Source organism: Rosa rugosa, chromosome 2 (assembly GCF_958449725.1).
Source record: "Rosa rugosa chromosome 2, drRosRugo1.1, whole genome shotgun sequence".
Lineage (NCBI taxonomy): Eukaryota > Viridiplantae > Streptophyta > Magnoliopsida > Rosales > Rosaceae > Rosa > Rosa rugosa.
The window spans coordinates 14,642,426-14,662,553 of NC_084821.1; the positions used below are offsets into that span (position 1 = coordinate 14,642,426).

At 39.7% G+C, this 20,128-nt stretch overlaps 2 protein-coding genes across 5 annotated transcripts; both read left to right on the forward strand.

The window, feature by feature from the left end:
- Positions 1–12,537: 12,537 nt before the first annotated feature.
- LOC133728125 (uncharacterized) lies at positions 12,538–16,946 on the forward strand. Of its 4 annotated transcripts, XM_062155533.1 has the most exons (5): positions 13,186–13,281; positions 14,912–15,047; positions 15,329–15,360; positions 15,545–15,825; positions 15,938–16,946. In XM_062155533.1, exons 3-5 carry the CDS (start codon positions 15,336–15,338, stop codon positions 16,676–16,678), a joined length of 1,047 nt encoding a protein of 348 aa, XP_062011517.1. In that variant the 5' UTR covers positions 13,186–13,281; positions 14,912–15,047; positions 15,329–15,335; the 3' UTR covers positions 16,679–16,946. The 4 variants fall into 4 exon arrangements, with proteins under 4 accessions (XP_062011515.1, XP_062011517.1, XP_062011516.1 ...); XM_062155531.1 differs by lacking the exon at positions 14,912–15,047 and having other exon boundaries at positions 12,538–13,281; XM_062155532.1 differs by lacking the exon at positions 13,186–13,281 and having other exon boundaries at positions 14,767–15,047.
- Positions 16,947–17,448: 502 nt separating this feature from the next.
- Positions 17,449–19,854, forward strand: LOC133730405 (intracellular protein transport protein uso1-like). The gene is made up of 5 exons (XM_062158004.1): positions 17,449–17,494; positions 17,642–17,728; positions 18,124–18,155; positions 18,414–18,644; positions 18,751–19,854. Exons 1-5 carry the CDS (start codon positions 17,449–17,451, stop codon positions 19,576–19,578), a joined length of 1,224 nt encoding a protein of 407 aa, XP_062013988.1. The 3' UTR covers positions 19,579–19,854.
- The last annotated feature ends 274 nt before the right edge of the window (positions 19,855–20,128 follow it).

The following is a 20,128-nucleotide window of genomic DNA, read 5'->3' on the forward strand; positions in this document are numbered from 1 at the left end:
TTCACTAGAGGCCATAGGATAGGTTGTGCCTGTCTAAAAGTGAGAGAGGTCTAGGCTTTAAGAATATGCATGCCCATAATTTGTTTATGCTTGCAAAACAGGGGTGGAGGCTAATCACTGATCCTAATTCCTTGTCTCGTTTGCTTAAGGCTAGGATTTCCCGGATGGTTCTTTTTTGGATGCAGATATGGGGGATTCCCCTTGCTATGCATGGAGAAATATAATGGAAGCTAGAACTATGCTTCAGGATGGTTTACTTTGGCAGGTTGGTACTTGTTCCTTTATCAATGTTTGGAGTGATCAATGGATCCAAAAAATTTCTCATCATCAACTTTGTATACCGGTAGCTTGTGACATTGAGTTAGACTCTTCCTTAATTGATGCGGACACCAAGAGTTAGAGGGTTGATATTAATCTACAACATCTTTTTTCTCAAGAAGTTGTTGATGCTATCTTGTCTATTTCTCTCAATAGTAGAAATAGGAGAGATCGTTTGAGTTGGACATTTGAGAAGAAAGGCAGGTTTTCTACTAAATCTGCCTATATATGTAGCTCAGGATATGGTGATGGGGGATTCCTTTGCTTCCTCTTCTCTTGGTGATCCTTTTAATGTTCTTTGGAAGACACTGTGGAAAGCTAAGATTCCTGGGAAGGTTTCTATCTGTATCTAGCGAGCTTGCCATAATGTGTTACCAACTAGGGAGAGTTAGAGTAAGAAGGGTTATACATGTGATATGGGTTGTCTGCTTTGCCCTCACAAGTGTGAGGACGTTAGACATGTGTTATGTGGGTCCCGTACTGCACAGGCAATTCTTGCCGCTCCTCCTTTTTCTATTCAGGTTCACATTACTCCTTTTATATTTAAATTATTGCCTCTTGAACAAGCATCTACCCTCTCATCTAAAATTTTCTTTAAGCTGGTGATGCTCTTATGGGGTCTTTGGAAGAATAGGAATGATAATTGGGGGATGATATGCTAAAACTGCTTCATCAATTTGTGCTTGTACTATGGCTTAGTATGAAGAGTTCCTTTAGGGTAATAAAGGCCTGACACTTGTAACCAGTAAGAGGACAAAAGCTAAAGTAGGCTGGTCCCCTCCCAGAAGTGGTATGTTGTGCTTGAATGTTGATCGTGCTTATGTTTCTTCATTACAGTATGGAGGCATTGGAGGTGTTCCGCATAATGAGAAGGGTGAGTTTATTGTTGGTTTTGCTTATAAAGTGCCCAATGTGTCCTCTACCTACCATACTAAGTTGCTTGCTGTTAAGTCTGGGTTGGAGCTTATTCAAGCACTTGGTATGTCTAATGTTGCTTTAATGAGTGACTATTTAGAGGCTATTAAGGTTGTGACAGCAGAGGATCAAGACTTACTTTGGGAATCATTGTTGAAGAAATTAAAGATTTGCTAAGTGATTTGGATTTTGTAGGTGTCCATCATACTTATAGAAGTGCTAATCATGTTGCTCATAGTAGTCTAGCAGGTTTTGGTTTTGATTCTGACATTTTGTTCATGCTCAGAGTTTGTTTCGAATGTCCTACAGTTGTAATAGTATAAATCATTAATACAATTTCATCTTTACCTTAAAAAAAAAGGATTAATCATGATAATTAGTAATTACATAACAAATTTTATAAAATTTCAATTGTGTCTCTGAGTACTAGATATTGTGTAGGATAGTGTGGTCCGAGACTACCACGTGTTTGTGGTCTAAATTGTCGACATCAACATGCATAGAACACAAACAAAAAAAAGGGGTCTTGACCCAATGCCCCAAATTTAGCCCAAATATTCTCATTCACCCTACCAACATAGTAGAATTATCACTTACCCCATTTAAGGATAAAAAGTCATTTTTAGGCTCAGAATAATTATTATATTACTCACTACTACTCAGCCATCTCTCTGGCGCACGCCTTTTCTCTTTCTTTTATTATAAGTAGGGGAAAGGGAAGAGACATCTTGCTTCGCAACTGAGCCATCGAAATTGAAATCGAAAACGAGAACAGAAAGTCATATTTCAAGTAGGAGGAACCTATGAGCGCATTGGAGTTGCTGTAAATGACCAAAACGACGATGATCGAAGCAATGCAAAGCCACCAGTTGACGGAAGAGGTCTGTAAAAGGAGACTCTCCATATCCCATCAAGCTCGGAAGCTCTGGTTTCGTTTCTATAAAGAAGAACCTTGATTTCAATTTCAACTGTTTGATTAATGAAAAAATTTAATTTTTTAATGGAAGCAAAAATGAGAGGAGGAATTTGAAACGCTTGCTTTCTCTATCTCTCAGATCACCGTTGACAGTGAAGGAACCGCCTGAAATCTACTGCAAAGCCGTCGAGAGCTTTACTCAGCAGCACCTCCAGGTCTTACTTGAAAAGGAGGACTGGGAGGCCATTGAGAGGAGCCTCAGCTGTGGCCAACTGGGAGGCCTCCGAGTTTTGCGGAGCGACCTCGACGGGCGAAACCTAGGTTTCATGGAGCGGCAGCGGCGTTCTTCCCTCAATTGGAGTTGCTGTAAATGACCAAAACGACGACGATCGAAGCAATGCAAAGCCACCAGTTGACGGAAGAGGTTTGTAAAAGGAGACTCTCCATATCCCATCAAGCTCGGAAGCTCTGGTTTCGTTTCTATAAAGAAGAACATTGATTTCAATTTCAACTGTTTGATTAATGAAAAATTTTAATTTTTTAATGGAAGCAAAAATGAGAGGAGGAATTTGAAACGCTGGCTTTCTCTCTCTCTCAAATCACCGTTGACAGTGAAGGAACCGCCTGAAATCTACTGCAAAGCCGTCGAGAGCTTTACTCAGCAGCACCTCCAGGTCTTGCTTGAAGAGGAGGACTAGGAGGCCATTAAGAGGAGCCTCAGCTGTGGCCAACTGGGAGGCCTCCGAGTTTTGCGGAGCGACCTCGACGGGCGAAACCTAGGTTTCATGGAGCGGCAGCGGCGTTCTTCCCTTAATTGGAGTTGCTGTAAATGACCAAAACGACGACGATCGAAGCAATGCAAAGCTACCAGTTGACGGAAGAGGTTTGTAAAAGGAGACTCTCCATATCCCATCAAGCTCGGAAGCTCTGGTTTCGTTTCTATAAAGAAGAACCTTGATTTCAATTTCAACTGTTTGATTAATGAAAAATTTTAATTTTTTAATGGAAGCAAAAATGAGAGGAGGAATTTGAAACGCTTGCTTTCTCTCTCTCTCATATCACCGTTGACAGTGAAGGAACTGCCTGAAATCTATTGCAAAGCCGTCGAGAGCTTTACTTAGCAGCACCTCCAGTTGCTTGAAGAGGAGGACTGGGAAGCCATTGAGAGGAGCCTCAGCTGTGGCCAACTGGGAGGCCTCCGAGTTTTGCGGAGCGACTTCGACGGGCGAAACCTAGGTTTCATGGAGCGGCAGCGGCGTTCTTCCCTCAATTGGAGTTGCTGTAAATGACCAAAAGGACGACGATCGAAGTAATGCAAAGCCACCAGTTGACGGAAGAGGTTTGTAAAAGGAGACTCTCCATATCCCATCAAGCTCGGAAGCTCTGGTTTCGTTTCTATAAAGAAGAACCTTGATTTCAATTTCAACTGTTTGATTAAAGAAAAATTTTAATTTTTTAATGGAAGCAAAAATGAGAGGAGGAATTTGAAACGCTTGCTTTCTCTCTCTCTTAGATCACCGTTGACAATGAAGGAACCGCCTGAAATCTACTGCAAAGCCGTCGAGAGCTTTACTCAGCAGCACCTTCAGGTCTTGCTTGAAGAGGAGGACTGGGAGGCCATTGAGAGGAGCCTCAGCTGTGGCCAACTGGGAGGCCTCCGAGTTTTGCGGAGCGACCTCGACGGGCGAAACCTAGGTTTCATGGAGCAGCAGCGGCGTTCTTCCCTCAGGCAAGGCGACGACCGTGGGAGTGACGAGGTACGGCGACAGCGCGGGGCTGGTTCTCAGCGACGATCATGGGGTGCGGCGGGAGTTTTTCAATCTGAGGCTTTTCTGATCGGAGGCTTCTCTGATCATGGGTGCGGAGAGGGGTTCTTGGTTCAGAGGCTTCTTAGATCGTGTTAGCAGATTTCGATCTAAGCGATGATGGACTTTGATCGTAGCTAGGGCATGGGCGGTCGACAGCGTTGTTCGTTCTTGGTATGTCCGGCTCCGTTAGCGATTAAGGGTGTTTGGGCTGTGATGATGCTTGGATCCTGATTCTGATCCTTCCAGCTGGGCTCGGAGGCGAGGAGGCGTCAGCCTGTGCGATCGAAGAACAGGTCGTTCGATTCTGGTCAGAGTACAGGTCGGGGTCCAGACTTGACCATAGCCGTGGTGGAGGTCCACGGCCGGCCGCCGGACTGGTGAAGGAGGCTGCTCTCTCGAAGCCTGACTCGGGCGGGTTTGGGAAGGTGAGGGTAAGAGATAGGGGTGGGCATAAACCGAACCGGGAGTCGAAAACCGGCCGAACCGCGCAGGAAAAACGGTCCGGTGACCGAACAGGATGAAAAAAGCATTGAAAAACTCATCAGCCGAACTGGACGGATCTTTCCGGTTCGGGACCGGTTCAGCCCTTCAAACCGGCCAAAGTCAACCGAATTTTAAATACATATATATTTCTTTAATTTGGTGTCTCTTTCTTATTGGATGATTTTTGTTTATGTTGCACCTTACCACACACAATCGCAATCCCCTTATATAAATTCTTATAACCCTAAATCCCTAACGATAGCAGCCTCATTCTCTCACTATGATCTCTCTCTCACCATCTCTCATTCTCTCTCTCAAGTCTTACCATCTTCCACAAAAACTTAGGCCGCAACTAAATTAGGCCATGTCCTTTTAGAATAGATGAGGCCTTCATCAGATCCGTCCACCACGACGCCCACCGCGGCTGATCAACGGACTATCCTCCAACGCAAGGTCGCCGTTCTCGGTGTTCTCCATCATCAGGTGATCTTCTTCATTGCATGTCATATTCTATTCGATTTGGGTTAGGTGTTAGATTAGTTGTTCAATTTTATTCTCTTTTTAGGTTGAGATCAGATTGGGTTTATATAAGATATGATTATGATTATGGTTTATGATTTTTGAATTATGTATTGCAGGATATGGAATCATAGATCTGGAAGGGATGGATGAGATGAAGCCGGAATTTTTTTCTTTTTTGATGCGATATGGGAATTGAAAGCTATGTTTAAAGCTTTGATATTTTTTTGTTATTAATTTTTTTTCTTATGAACTTTGGCACATTGATTATAGCAAACCCAGATCGGTATGTTTGCTGAGATTAGTACTAAGCTTCAGAGTTTGATTTTGGATTGTTTGCTGAGAAGTTTTTGTGTTGTTTTCTCTTATTAACAGTATGTACGATTAGATCTATCATCTATGCATGCAAAGCAAAGATTATATGTTTATGTTTAAGTTCATCCCCATAAAAAAAAAAAAAGTTTACATGAAGAAGCTTTGATCTGGAACTTGAAGCCCAGAAAATGGGTTATATTGTTCATCAGACATAATAAATGGATCAATTGGTTAAGAATAGGGAAAATCGTCCAAACAGTGACTGAACTTTTCCAGACTATTAATTTTCATACCTATACTTTAAAAAACCTCATAATGGTACCTGAAGTTTTGGCCCCGACCCAATTTTCGTACCTAGCAACAGTAAAATCGTTAACAGAGTTAACTTTTGAAGGATATTTTCGTCATTTTACTATTCATCATCTCCATCCTCTTCTTCTCCTCCACCGAAACCATCACCAGCACCTCTCTTGCTCTAGAACTTCATCAACTTAGAGGACCGTTCTCCTCTACAAAAACGAATGCAAGGAATAATGCCACCACTCCCTCCCACAAGGTTCTCGTTCCCTCTAACCTCTCTCCTCCACCTCCATCCCCACCACCACAACCATGTCCTTCTCTTCCTCCTCTCCTTCCCCTTCTTCACTCTCCACCCCCAAACAACCCCACCCGCAACTCGACCAAAACCCCTCGCAGGTCCTCACGTACCACAACGACACCAAGCACCACTTCACTCACTACGCTAGAGGCCCTCGCAGACTCGACTGGGCCAACCAACCCAACCCATTCTACCGCTACCTCTCCGCCCCTCTCCTCCCTCTCCTCCACCCCACACCACCAAACGATCACCCCTCCCCTCTCTACTCCCTCTTCACCTCTCTCCCTCCTCCAAAACCCATCTCCAAATCCACCATTTCCCAACTCCTTTACGACTCTCTAGCTTTCTCCGCTTGGAAAACCATCGGCTTCCCCACCTGGCCTGGTCTCTCAGAGTCAATCCCAGCAGCAGTAATCTACACCCCACCGAGGCTTATATAATCTCCCCGCCGATCCCTTCCCTCTCCGATTCCGGCTTTGTGGCCCATCCATTAAAGTCGAGCGCTTTGCGCTAGGTTCAATATCACCAAAATAGTTTTCCGGCAAAGCATATTGGGTGACGATGATGGTGATCGATGGGCAGATCCGGTAGGACTCGGGTCTAAGCAGGCTTGTTTCTAGGCTTGTAGATTTGACCGAGTTTTTTTTTTTTTTTTTGGACTCTTTGTTGTCTCGCAGTGGGTGTCTGGCAGGAACTAGATCGGTTACTATGATTGCAGCGGTGCATCAAAGATTGGTGGTTTGGAAGGGGCTGTTGATCTCTTTCGAGTTTGAAGGCTTCAAGGAGCTACATGGCGAATTGCTTCTCATTTCATGAAAATGATTCCACCACGCGGCGGTTGCAATCACAATCCTCCTTCGAATCCAATTAACATTCAAATCCAATACAATTAATTCAATCAAAACTTGGAAACTAATCGTCAGATTCATGAATCCAATCCCTCCAATCTCGTTTGAAATTAACCCACTAAGAGAGGTTCTGGTGATGGTTTCAGTGGAGGAGAAGAAGAGGATGGAGATGATGAATAATAAAATGACGAAAATATCCTTCAAAAGTTAACTCTGTTAACGATTTTACTGTTGCTAGGTACGAAAATTGGGTCGGGGCCAAAACTTCAGGTACCATTATGAGGTTTTTTAAAGTATAGGTATGAAAATTAATAGTCTGGAAAAGTTCAGACACTGTTTGGACGATTTTCCCTTAAGAATATGAATGAAGAAAAAGAATATGGATCAAAAAGATGAGAGTAAAGCCCATAAAAACTTTTAGTTGTCAAAGAAAAAGGCCATTAAAATTGAAAAAAAAAAAAGCCCATCTAAAACCGACCCCGAACCGGGCCGAACTGAAAATTCGGTAACCCGAAGTTTTCGACCCAGCCCAATCTTTTTCGGTTCTCGATTCAGATTTTGGCCCAACCGATAAGTCCGGGTCAGACTCGGTTTGGGCCCAAAACCGAACCGGGCCGACCCATGCCCACCCCTAGTAAGAGATGGGCCTTGGCAAGTAGGCCTCCGCCTGCCTGGGCCGCTCCTAGTGGTCTGGCTGGGTAAGCCCATTCTCTTATTCCCTTCCTTTTCTTGGATCAGGCCTGATTTAGGTTTTTTTTGGGAGAGTGGTAGTTTTTCAATTTTCTTGTTTTGAATAATTGAGCTTGGCTCAGCTCACCTCCTATTTTGCCCTTGATCATTGCTGTGTGCTGATTTGATGAGTGGCAATGTACACCATGAAGGTCTTAAGCGTCAATGCTTGTTATGTCAGTTGCTTTGTTTCAGGGCTGGATAGGTGTTGGGTTTTTTTACTTGTTGCATTTTGTTTTTCTAGGTTTGGCTAGTAATAATTTGGCTGCTTTGGACAGTCTGATTAGGAGTTTGTCTGCTTTACGCAGTCTATATTGTGCTTGTATTTGTACTATGAGTGGTTTCTTGAAACCCTCTACCTTGACGCTGTGACGTCGTAATATATTGGAACCTGATTCCATTTCCCTAAAAAAATCAAAGTTTTATTTGTCTAATTTTAGAGAGATTAGTCTCCCTTCCCCCAATAAATTTTTCATTGCCCCCCAATAAAATTCGATATACTTTTATTGCTCCCAATAAAAGATTTTGAATTAATGTAATCTCCTCATCTTCTTCTCAATCAAAGTTTTATTTTTCTAATTTTAGGGTGATTAGTCTAAATTTTTATTGCCCCCCCCCCCCCCCAAAATAAAAGTTTATTGAGTTTTCCTGCGACTTCTTTGGAGACCTCCGATGAGGTTTCCTACGAAGACCGGTCATCGGTGATTGAAGTGCAATGACCGGATTTCGGCGACCTCCGGTGAGGTTTCCAGCGAAATCCGGAGACCTCCGGGCAAGTTTTTTATAACTTCACTCTCTTCGACTTTCTCTCTTTATGTGAGGTGTGAGGGCAAAATAGTAAAAAAAAAAAAAACTTAATTGGGTATTAGGGAAAAAAAAATAAGTGAATCGTGTAAGGGGAAAAACTTCTCTAGAATCCCCCCCCCCCCCCCCCCCCCCCCCAAAAAAAAAAAAATTAGTTAACCTCCATCAACGTAAGACTACATAAATCAATCAAATTATTAAGAACCACAGACATGTAATAATTATATACTATTTAATAATTTTTTGATACAGAGCCACAAAGTTTTTTTGTTTTGTTTTGTTTTTTTTTTGTGAAATAGGGCGAGTACGGCTGCTCTCAAGTGTTGACCATTAATGAAACCTCAGAATACATGGGGTGACATAATACCTGAACCCCGAATTACAAAGCTTTCTTTGAACTTCAACATTTGAGACCTTTTTTCAAATACGGAAGTAAGGATTACGATCATTTAGACCAAACAATATAATGCATTAATCCCTTAGCTAAGGATTACACCTTTGATAAGATGATTCCCTACCAATCGATACCAAGCTCACATGAATACAATTATGGTACACTACTATTCATACACCAATAATGTTGGTAGAAACAATAGTAATACAGACAGACACAATTCAATTCAGAGGAATGCTAGCAACCTTCCCCTCCAACCTTTCCCTTTCTACCTTCCCCATTCATTGCATGCCACGTGTATTCCTCTATCTAAAAAATTCAAATAATTAATACAATTAAAAGACAAGTTTTCACTTCCCCTCTTTACCCTTATTTAATTTCACATGCATTTAATTAAGTAATTAATTTTAGTTTCTCAATTTTTTTTCTTTTTTCTTTTTGTGAATCATTTTTATTTGCAATCTATGTTACTTTTGTGGGCTTACGTATGTATTTACATAAGAAATACGTACATATATATTTAAGAACATACATACTTCAAATTTTTCCCAAAAAAAGAAAAAAAAGAATTGAAACCAAAAAAATGGCCAAACGTTTGCTTTACTTATATACATATATCAAAGAGAATGTTAAAAAAAAAAGGACAAAATACTGTTTACTCCCTATACTTATAGGGTATCGACGTTTCAGTCCCTGACGTTTTAATTTCACATGGATAGTCCCTAAACTCTCTAATTTCACACAAAAGGTCCCTGCCGTCAATTTTCCGTCCAAAATTCCGTTTTCTTGCTGACGTGGCACTTTTTTCACACGGAAATGACTATTATACCCTCACCTTCTCTTTTTTATTATTTATTTATTTGTTCTCTCTTTTTTTGTTTTTTTCTTTTCACCTCTTCTTCTTCAGCTCTCTTTCCTCATTCTCTCTCTCTCCCCTCTCCTTCTGCCTACAAAGAAGAAGCAGCCGCAGCAGCAGCCCAAGAGGCGAAGCTGCAAACCCTAACTGAGCCCGCCGCAATTGTTAAAGAACTAAGACCGCCGCAATTTCCAAAACACCATCGCCGCTCGCCAAGAAGCCTTTCTCACCTTCTGCTTCCCGATCCCGGCCCAAAAAAGCACCTTGCTTTGTTCTCTAGAGTGGTGCTCTGTTCTTATTCTGGGATAGAACATTAGAGGGGCGGAGGCTGGAGCAAACCCGAGCAAGAATAGGTCGAGCGCCATCGTATTGAAAAGGCCATTCGAAACTGTCGGGGTCCAATGCATTGGCGCCTTCGTACCCAAAATCGCCCAACAGTGAGCACAGTGTGGCTCCGCTCATTCCCGATCAGAATCTCTCTTCTTCAGATCTTGATGGTTTTCAAATTTCAAATTGGAAGGTGAATTGATTTGGTGGAAGTGGTGGTGAATTGATTTGGTTTGGGTGCTCCGATTTGAGGAAGAAAGGGCGGTGGTGAATTGATTTGGTTTGGGTGCTCTGATTTGTGGTGAATTGATTTGGTTTGGGTGCTCCGATTTGAGGAAGAAAGGGTGGTGGAAGGTGAATTGATTTGGTTTGGGTGTGCTCCGATTTGGTTTGGAGCCGCCATATGGAGAGGGGTGATTGGGAGGGGTGGTGGTGCTTGCCGGCGTGACGGGGATGATGGATGGATGAACGATGGGATGGCTAGCATTTTCTCGGAGCGGCGGGTACGCCGGCGGTGGTGGGACGGCGAGGTTTTGGCTTGTGAGATGGTGGCAGGTTTTGATCTTATTTCTAAAGCCTGAATGGTTGGGGTTTGCAGCTCCGCCTCTTGGGCTGCTGCTGCGGCTGCTTCTTCTTTGGAGGCAGAAGGAGAGGGGAGAGAGAGAGAATGAGGAAAGAGAGCTGAAGAAGAAGAGGTGAGGAAAAAACAAAAAAAGAGAGAACAAATAAGTAAATAATAATAAAAGAGAAGGTGAGGGTATAATAGTCATTTCAGTGTGAAAAAAGTGCCACATCAGCAAAAAAAAATGGAATTTTGGACGGAAAATTGACGGCAGGGACCTTTTGTATGAAATTAGAGAGTTTAGGGACTATCCAGGTGAAATTGAAACGTCAGGGACTGAAACGTCGATACCCTATAAGTATAGGGAGTAAACAGTATTTTGTCCTAAAAAAAAATTATATAATCATCTAATCTAACATTGTGTTCTAATGAGAAGGAAAAAATAAAAACGTTTACAGCTGCCATGTCAGTGAGTTTTACCGTTTTGTTTTTTTGTTTCTTTTTGTTTTTTGTGGGTTTTATATAAAAAAAAAGATGTCAAAAAAAGACTCAGTATTATGGAACAAGACCAAATAAATGAAAGAAAAATTTTTGTTGAAAAACTTAGGAATGATAAGAAATGAAAAAAAGTTAGAAAAACAAAAGAGTGAAGAGTTTTTTTTCTTCATATTAATAGAGAGCATTTAATAAGGTCAAACATAAATAAGAGCAAAACATGGAATAATTTCAGTTATTTTTTCAAGGTAGTAAATACATAGATTGTAATTATAAATGAATCCACATGGCACAAGGCAAGTGGGGAAGGTAGAAAGAGAAAGGTTGGAGGGGAAGGTAGCAGCATATCCAGCATATTAGTAAGAGGAATAAACCAATTAAAATTTTGTTTCATTTATCGAAATTTTTTCTTGTAGTTGTTAATTTTTGGACTAATTTCAATTTACCCCCCTGAGGTTAGGGGTCGTCATCATGTTAGTCCCTCTAGTTTCAATTTAATCAGTAAAACCTTTGTACTCTCCAAATTCATCAGCCGTGTCCAATTTTTGGGCTTCCGTCCAAATTGGCTGTTAAATCTGTTATGTGGGCCCCACTTAGGGGGTAAAATGATAATTTTGAGCTCCAAATTATTAAAAAAAAAATCTGTTTTTTCCTTTTTTTTTCTTGTTTTTGTTTTTGTTTTGTTTTTTTTTTTTTTTTTTTTTCTGTTTCTTCGCTTATTTTTTTTATTTATAATTTTGTCTTCAACCTATACACCACAAGTTATAATAGGTTTATAAAAACAAATAAATACTCTAGGTGGTTAAATAGTCGCTCGCTGGTCTACGATATTTATGATATATTTTTGATAAAGCGAAGAATTTTAGGATATATCCCCAATAAAGTGAAGAAATATCTATAAAATATGATTAAAAAAATAAATACATATATTTCTTCACTTTATTGGGGATATATCCTAAAATTCTTCGCTTTATAGAAGATATACCACAAATATCGTAGACCAGCGAGCGAAGAATTTTAGGATATATCCCAAATAAAGTGAAGAAATATCTGTATTTATTTTTTTAATCATATTTTACAAATATTTCTTCACTTTATTATGGATATATCCTATTATTCTTCACTTTATAAACCTATTATATTTTATAGATATATTTTACAGATATATCCTAAATTTTTTTGCTTTATCGGAGATATATCACAAATATTGTAGACCAGCGAGCGGCTTTTTAACCACCTAGAGTTTTTTTTTTTTGTTTTTATAAACCTATTATAACTTGTGGTGTATAGGTTGAAGACAAAATTATACAAAAAAATAATAATAATAAGCGAAGAAACAGAATTTAAAAAAAAAAAAAAAACATAAAAAAAGGGAAAAAACAGACATTTTTATTTTTTTTATTTTTTATAATTTGGAGCTCAAAATTACCATTTACCCCCTAAGTGGGGCCCACATAATAGATTTAACTGCCAATTTAGACGGAGGTCCAAAAATTGGACAAGGCTGATGAATTTGGAGAGTACAAGGGTGTTACTGATTAAATTGAAACTCGAGGGACTAACATGATGACGACCCCTAACCTCAGGAGGGTAAACTGAAATTAGTCCTTAATTTTTTTTTCGCCCCCACGTCCAAAAGTTTCTGCGTCCGCCACTGGTGGACAGTGCCGTGGTTTTGTTGGACTTGGTTTCAGCATTAAGTCCCATCAATGCAAGTTATTGCGAATATCTCATCCTGTGATTACATTGAGATCTAGTAATGAGGCATCATCGAGCTCTTGTAACGTCTATTGTAGGGCTGAGGTATACACTATGGGAACAGGAGTTTGGGGAAGCATTGGATTTGTTCCCAGTTGCGGGAGTAGTCTCCAGGCATCATTTGATGCTCATTTGCAAGGAGCTCTTCATTGGGTTTCCTTTTGGAGTAAGAGCAGCGAGTTTATACATTCTTTCGACTTTGAAACAGAAAATTTTCGACTGAGACCCCCACCTAGCAACTTTGGGCTGATAGAGAAGCAGTATACAGATAGTTTGAAGTTGGGAGTGTTAAGAAATTGTCTCATTTTATCTGTGTTTGCTGATGATTCTAGCAGATCTGACATGTAGGTTATGAAGGATTATGGTATCCAAGAGTCTTGGACTAGAAGTGTTGCTATTGAAAACTTCTTTCCAATGGAACTTAGCTTTGATTGTTATGAACCTATTATGCTTGAGTAATGGGGAAATTCTGATGTTCAATGATGATGATCCTCGGGTCGTAGTTTGTTATAATCAAGAAGCAAAGAGTTTCAGGGAAGCTAGAATTACTTCGACTACCTTGCCATTGATTCAACTTGCTTACCGTCCATCCTTTGTTTCACTCTATGATGTTTCAAAAGGAGAGGAGGTGAAAAGGTACGTACTAAAACTCTACTTCAAAGATGATATAAATCCAGTTACAATTCTCTGCTACAACTCTATATTTTCTCTTTACACTGGAGGTTGATGTTTTCAAGGAAGATGCGATCTGGTATTGCAATTTTTAATCATGCTCCCCTAATACTGCACATGAAAGTAATTATTGAATACAGTCGCCAGCTCATTAGACTTGAAGATGTGGTGTATCAGAACTTTATCTGGGCTTTAATTTTTTATTAGAGATGAGTTTTGTTATCCAGGGTTCAGCCAGAAAAATCATGCAGGCAACAGTTTTCGGTGACTAAATATGAGTTCAGTTTATTGCTTTTTAGTATAGCTTATCTGTGTGTGAGTCTCGCTGAATTGCAGAGCATTAGAGAACCTTGGAGATATATCAAAGTATCTTATTTATGCTATAATAATAGTTCAAAACACTAGAGAGAATTTTGAAGAATTCTAGAATAAAACAAATTGTCACTGATTTGGACGTTTAGAAAAACTAGTGTATTATTAGGCCCCATTATATGATACAAGCTTTTATAAAACTCAGAACAAGTTCATTTTCTATGATTTTCGAGTACTATGATATAGCTACTCTGACAATTTGCTTGTACCTTGCTAAGTCTTTTTGGATTTGGCTATTAAAATTGTAGTGAAACCTGTCAGGGTTATCATTGTGCTAGACTTTATGCTTCTTGAAGCTGTCCATTAACTGTAAATTTTGATAAAAGTGGGCTGAAACATTGGTCTATGTTAGCTTATTTTGGCATGCTTTTCCATATTATATGCAGGGTAAGAGATTTTAAGAAATCTAGCAAGCTGCTGGGGGTAGGGAGTAGTGGTTTTGCTTGTTCTGGCCAGCCTTCTTTTGAATAGGCCGGCACCATAGCCATAATCTTCCTGTGTGAGTAATCATGGTTCAATCTATTATCTTGTGCTTCTGCCAAAGAAGAAAGAGTCTATTATCTTGTTCTCGTTTTCAGGTTTCTTCATCTATCTGATGGGTGGTTCAAGGAGCCTCATGTCATTGTGATCACATGTCATGAAGGCCAAGAAGGATACCCTTCCGGATCACTAGCAAACTGCTGTGGGTGCACACGTGCACCTCCTAGCTTATGCTGATGATCCGTAAGTGCTGACATGGTGCTTGTGATTTGTATTTTGACTAGGTTTGCGATTTAGCTAGAGCTCAACTGAACTATGGCTCGCAATTTTGCTTTCAGTATGGCGCAATTAGGCATTAAAGGGTTATCAGCAGGGTCGATCTTTGAACAAGCACCTAGTTTCAGCTCTAAATCTATGTGAACAAGCACCTAGTTTCATATCTTCAAAAATTGAGTGGAGCAATGATTTTACACCAGATTGCTCAAATGCAATTCCGATCTTTGTATATTTTTGGAATGCTGCAAATGCTTTTTCTAATTTTGGTCGATCGTAAATGATATATTTTGTGAAAGTAAATGCATTTTCTTTTTTTTTTTTCTTCCGGAAGAGGGAACTAACAAAAATACTTAACCATTGCCAAAAACAAGCCAACAATGGCAAACCATTTAACTCGAAATTGGAACATGCCAAAAGAGTGAAAATACAGCTGGAATGTGACTATTATCCACTCTCTGGTTTCCAGGTGTTGTCTACCATGGACCCACAATATCAGTGGAAAAGACCACTCCTTAAATCCTTATTGATGATTCTAACATCAACCAAGACATACATCAGACCTTGAAACCTCAGATTTTGTTGATTTTGCAACAACCGCTCAAGTAAGCAATCCAAGAAACGCCAATTCTTTTTGTTTTTTTTTTTTTTTCTGGTTTTGATGATTGTTATCTTCTTGTGCAACTAATCTCTTTTCTTGCTGAAAAATTGTGGTTTGTGGTGTTTGGTTTAACAATGTACAATTGGGTGTTCTGGGTTCTTGCATCTTCAAGGCTCAAAATAGTAAAGATTGAGTCTTTTCATCTGTATACTGTTGTAGCTTGATTTCTTGATTATTTGCTTTGTTAACTCATTTTAAGTTGTGGGGGTTTTCTGCTTTCTGCAGGTTTGCAATGGTTCCAGGAGAACTTCATCTTGGTGAGTCTGAGGTTTCTCTTGATTAAAGTTATTATATACCCAGATTTGTTACTTTTGGGGCTTGTAAAGGAGGTCAAGTCATTGTGGTTGCATTTTACTTGTAGTACTTTTCTTAAGTTCCTTCTGTTCTGTTTTATTTATACACTAGCTTTACTTGATTTTTCATTTGTATGTTGTTTAATAGGGAAATTGCATCAAGATTTACTGGACCTGCGCGGTCATTTTGAGAAGTTAGTCCTTGAGCTTCAAAAAGCACTGTTAAAATCTCAAGAGCAAAAGAAAGGTCTTGAGAAACAACTTGAGGAGAGTGAAAACAAAAGGAAAGAGCTTAACAAGGTAGTATTAGACTATGAACATCATATCAAGGATCTTAAGAATGATCTTGAGCAACGTGAAGCTCAAATAAAGGATCTTAAGAATAGTGTTGATCAGAGTGAAGATGATATTAAGAAAGAAATTGATCAGGTACTTGACCTAGTTGCATTTGATTTGGTACTACTGATTGTTGCTTAAGAATTGAGCTTCATATAATTTTGGTTGCACTTGCACTTGTACGTGTCTTAATTCCTTCCTACAGGTTGGCTTTTATGAGTCGAGGATTGGAAATATGACCAAAGAGCGTAATGGCTTAATTAACAAGTTGAACATCATTGGAGCAGAGCTGAAGGAAGTGCAAGAGGACCTGGAATTAGGCAAGAAGGTTTGGGAGGTTGAGAGGATAGCCCTGGCTGAGAGGCTTACTAATGCAAAGGAGATGTGGGAGGCTGAGAAGATAGCACTGACTAATGAAATTCTGACAAAAGAGCGCCAGGACTCCACTTGCAAATACAACGAAGCTTTGAAGGAGCGAGACGCAGCCTTGAGTGATCTGAAAAACCTGGGAGTAGAGCTAGAAGATGTTCGAAAGGACTTGTCCGAGTCCCAGGCTGACTTGGAATTAAGCAAGAAGGTTTGGGAGGCTGAGAGGATAGCACTGGCTGAGAGGCTTACTAATGCAAAGGAGGTGTGGGAGGCTGAGAGGATGGAAATGACTAAAAAACTTAACCATGAGTTAAACAAGTTTGAAATAGAGATAAAGGAGCTCAGAGAGGAGTTGTCTGACTTCGAGAAGATCCACAAGCAGCACATTCAAGAAAATGAGAACGCATATTGCGCAGGGTACCTGACTGGTTGGTTCAAGGAGCCTCATGCCTACATTGCCCTTCCAAGCCATGAGGCAAAGGAGGTTACTCTTCTAGATCATGAACCTCTGGAGGCCACATCTCCACTCTCTCACACTTGTGCCTTAATTGAACTTTTTGGAAGTGCTGGTCCATAGGTGCTGATATGCTGCCTTTGGGATGCATCATCTGTATATGATTAGGTTTCAGCATTTGGGGATTTAGAATTATAAATTCTGTTAGTTCAATAGAGCACTTGGGTTGAACAAGTTGGGTGTGTGAAAAAGCTAGCTCCCAGTTTCAACGTCTGCAGGCTATCATCTTCTGTGTTGTTTGCTCCCAAACATTTTAGACTTATAGCGAATATTTACATTTTCATCTTACATTCATTTAAATATTGAAATAGATCAATCGATTGAAAAAATCCATTCCGATTACAACTTCATCAATTGGAAATCTTGCAATCCAATCATGGATAAGGAAAACTACATCAGTAAACTTGATGTTTATACCAGTGGCCACTGGCCAATGCATAACACAATTTCACGGAAGAAAAAAGGAAAGTAGAATATGATCTACTGTCACTTTTTTTTTTTTTTGGTTACAAGATCTACTGTCACTATTAAAACCATATTGCAAATTGTAGATGAAGAATTACCAATCTGATCTTCTGACAACAGATTAGTGGAAAATAGCAGTAAGTTTAAGCATACAAAGATAAAGCCCTTTAAGAACTAAATCCACATCTCATAATACATAGCACAGATTTAAACCATCATCTGGTCAGATTCTAATTGAAGAGAAATTTATAGCTACTAAAAATTGATGCTTCAGCTCAATAACTGCCCTATATTTTCTTGACAGTCATTGCTGCCAAACACTACTACTGCATTTCATAATTGAAATAAAAAGAACCATACAGTAAATCATGAAAGAGGTGAACCCTCTTGATAATCCTCTTAAAAGGCAGACATGTTAATCCAGCTGGCACGTGTGAGATATCCACTCTGTAGCTTCCAGGTGTCTCATACAATGGTCCCACAATATCAAACGGAAAAGACCACTCCAAAATGATCATTCTGGCATCAGCATTATGTCATTCTCCAAATATTGAAGAGCAGACCAACCAAGACGAACACAAAGTTCAGACCTTGAAACTACCCATCTTTTGATTTTGCAAGAGCTGTCAACCAACTTTGTTGTTCTTGGTAAGCAATCTATGAAATACCAGTTCTTTCTTTCTGGCTTGCAGATTGATATGTTTTTTGTGTGCATTTAAGACCTTTTTCTTGCTAGAAAGTGACCTGCATTGTGGATTTTTATGTTTGGTTTGCCTAACTCAGAAAAATAGGAAAATGAACAACTGGGTTTCTAGGTCTTGTATGTTGTATGGTGGATTTTTGTGTTTGGTTTGCCGGTTTTAAGACAAAAATATAGGCAAATGAACAACTGGGTCTTGTATCTTAAAGGCTCAAAATAGTAAAAATTTCCAGTCTTTTTATCTGGATATTGTTGTAGCTTAATTCCTTGTTTAGTTGCTCTTAAGAGGTTGGACTGATTTTAAGTCTTATACTCTTGTAGGTTTTTATTGTCCTCTCTGCAGGTTTGCAATGGTTCCAGGAGAACATCAATTTGGTGAGCTTGAGTTATGTCTTAATTAAAGTTAAAATTTTTGACTCTTCTTTAATTGGAGGCCCAAATTTGTTACCTTTGGAGCTTGAAAAGGAGGCCAAGTTTACCAATTTAAATTGTGCTTGCATTTTACAAGTAGTATTTTAACTATTTTTCTTAAGCAGCTAGCTTTATTCAACTTTCTTCTGTTCTGTTTTATTTTTAAGTTTTTGTTGTTTAATAGGGAAATTTCATCAAGTTTTACTGGACCTACGTAGCCAGGTTGAGAAGGTACTCAATGAGCAGCAGAAAGCTCTGTTAAAATCTCAAGAGCAAAAGAAAGACCTGAGAAAACAGCTTGAGAAAAGTGAAGCTCGAAACAAAGATCTTGAGAAAGAACTTGAGAAATGTGAGGCTCAAAATAAAGAGCTTAACAATATAGTCTTAGACCAGCATACAGCCTTGTCAAGCTATGAAGATCAGATCAAGAATCTAAAGAAAGAACTGGATCAGGTACTTGACCTAGTTGCATTTTATTTGGTACTATTTGTTGCTGTCCCAGTATTAAGATTCATATAATTTTGGATGCACTTGAACTTGTGTTAATCCCTGCCTACAGGTTGGCTCTCATGAGTCGAGGAGTGAAATTATGACCAAAGAGCGCAATGACTTGATTAGCAAGTACAATTACAACCAAGCATTGAAGCAGCGAGACTCAACCTTAGCAAAGTTGAACACCATTGGAGCAGAGCTACAGGAGGCACAAAATGACTTGGAATTAGGCAAGAAGGTTTGGGATGCTGAGAGGATAGCTTTGGCTGAGAGGCTTTCTAATGCAAAGCAGGCATGGGAGGCTGAGAAGATAGCACTGATTGATAATATTTTGACAAAAGAGCGTCAGGACTCCACTTTCAAATACAACCAAGCTTTGAAGGAGCGAGACACCGCCTTGAGTGAGCTGAAAAACCTGGGAGTAAAGCTGAAGGGGGTCCAAAAAGACTTGTACAAGTCCAATGATGAGTTGGAATCAGGAAAGAAGAAGCTCGACATGGCCTTGAACGAACTGAAGATCTTGGGAGCACAGCTAAATGGGGTCCAAAAGGACTTGTCCAAGTCGCAGGCTAAGTTGGAATTTGGTAAGAAGGTGTGGGAGGCTGAGAAAATGGAACTGACTAAGAAGCTTAACAGGTTTGGAACAGAGATAAAGGAGATCAGAGAGGAGTTGTCTGACTTGGCCAAGATCCACGAGAAGCACATTCAAGAAAATGAGAATGCATATTGTGCAGGGTACCTGACTGGATGGTTCAGGGAGCCCCATGAATATGTTTCCCTGCGAAGCCATGAGGCCAAGGAAGTTGCTCTTCCGGTTCATAAACCTCTGGAGGCCACATCTTCACTTTCTCATTCTCGTGCCTTAATTAGACGTTTCGGAAGTGCTGGTCCATAGATGCTGATATTCTGTTTTTGGGATGTGTAATATGTCATCTGTATATGATTAGGTTTGAGTGTTGGGGATTTATAGCTCAACCTAATTAGGTACTGTAGTTCTGTTGGTTCAATAAACTGAACAGAGCAGTTAAGGTTTAATCAAGATGGGTCTTATTAATGAAGCAAATATTTTGCCTTTATAAGCAAGCTAATATATATACATTTTCATCCCAGTGAACTTCATGGATAATACCAGTGCTTTTACTACAATTTATGCATTCACATTTATCCGATCCATTCTTCACTGTCTTCGATCCTGGCAACTATATAATGGTTTTCAATACTCCGGAGCACTATAGAACTTTCAAGATAGAAGTGTCCGATCTCCTAATTTTAAGAAAAACATTATGTCAACGACTCAGCCATATATGATTTCTTTTGACATCTAATAATTCATGAGCACAACTGATTCAATCCTAGCAACTATATTACAGCTCAGTCTCCTAGTTTCAACAGAAAGGAATTGTCAAGGACATCCTTATGTATGACAGTTGCTTTAATATCTAGGA

Coding starts and splice junctions, on each gene's coding strand:
- LOC133730405 (XM_062158004.1), top strand. CDS start 17,449: ATGAAAGAGGTGAACCCTCTTGATAATCCTCTTAAAAGGCAGACAT. Junction 17,495..17,641: donor TCCTCTTAAAAGGCAGACAT/GTTAATCCAGCT, acceptor ATTGAAGAGCAG/ACCAACCAAGACGAACACAA. Junction 17,729..18,123: donor AACCAACTTTGTTGTTCTTG/GTAAGCAATCTA, acceptor TCCTCTCTGCAG/GTTTGCAATGGTTCCAGGAG.
- LOC133728125 (XM_062155531.1), top strand. CDS start 13,007: ATGGTATCCAAGAGTCTTGGACTAGAAGTGTTGCTATTGAAAACTTCT. Junction 13,282..15,328: donor AAAGGAGAGGAGGTGAAAAG/GTACGTACTAAA, acceptor TGCTTTCTGCAG/GTTTGCAATGGTTCCAGGAG. Junction 15,361..15,544: donor TCCAGGAGAACTTCATCTTG/GTGAGTCTGAGG, acceptor GTTGTTTAATAG/GGAAATTGCATCAAGATTTA.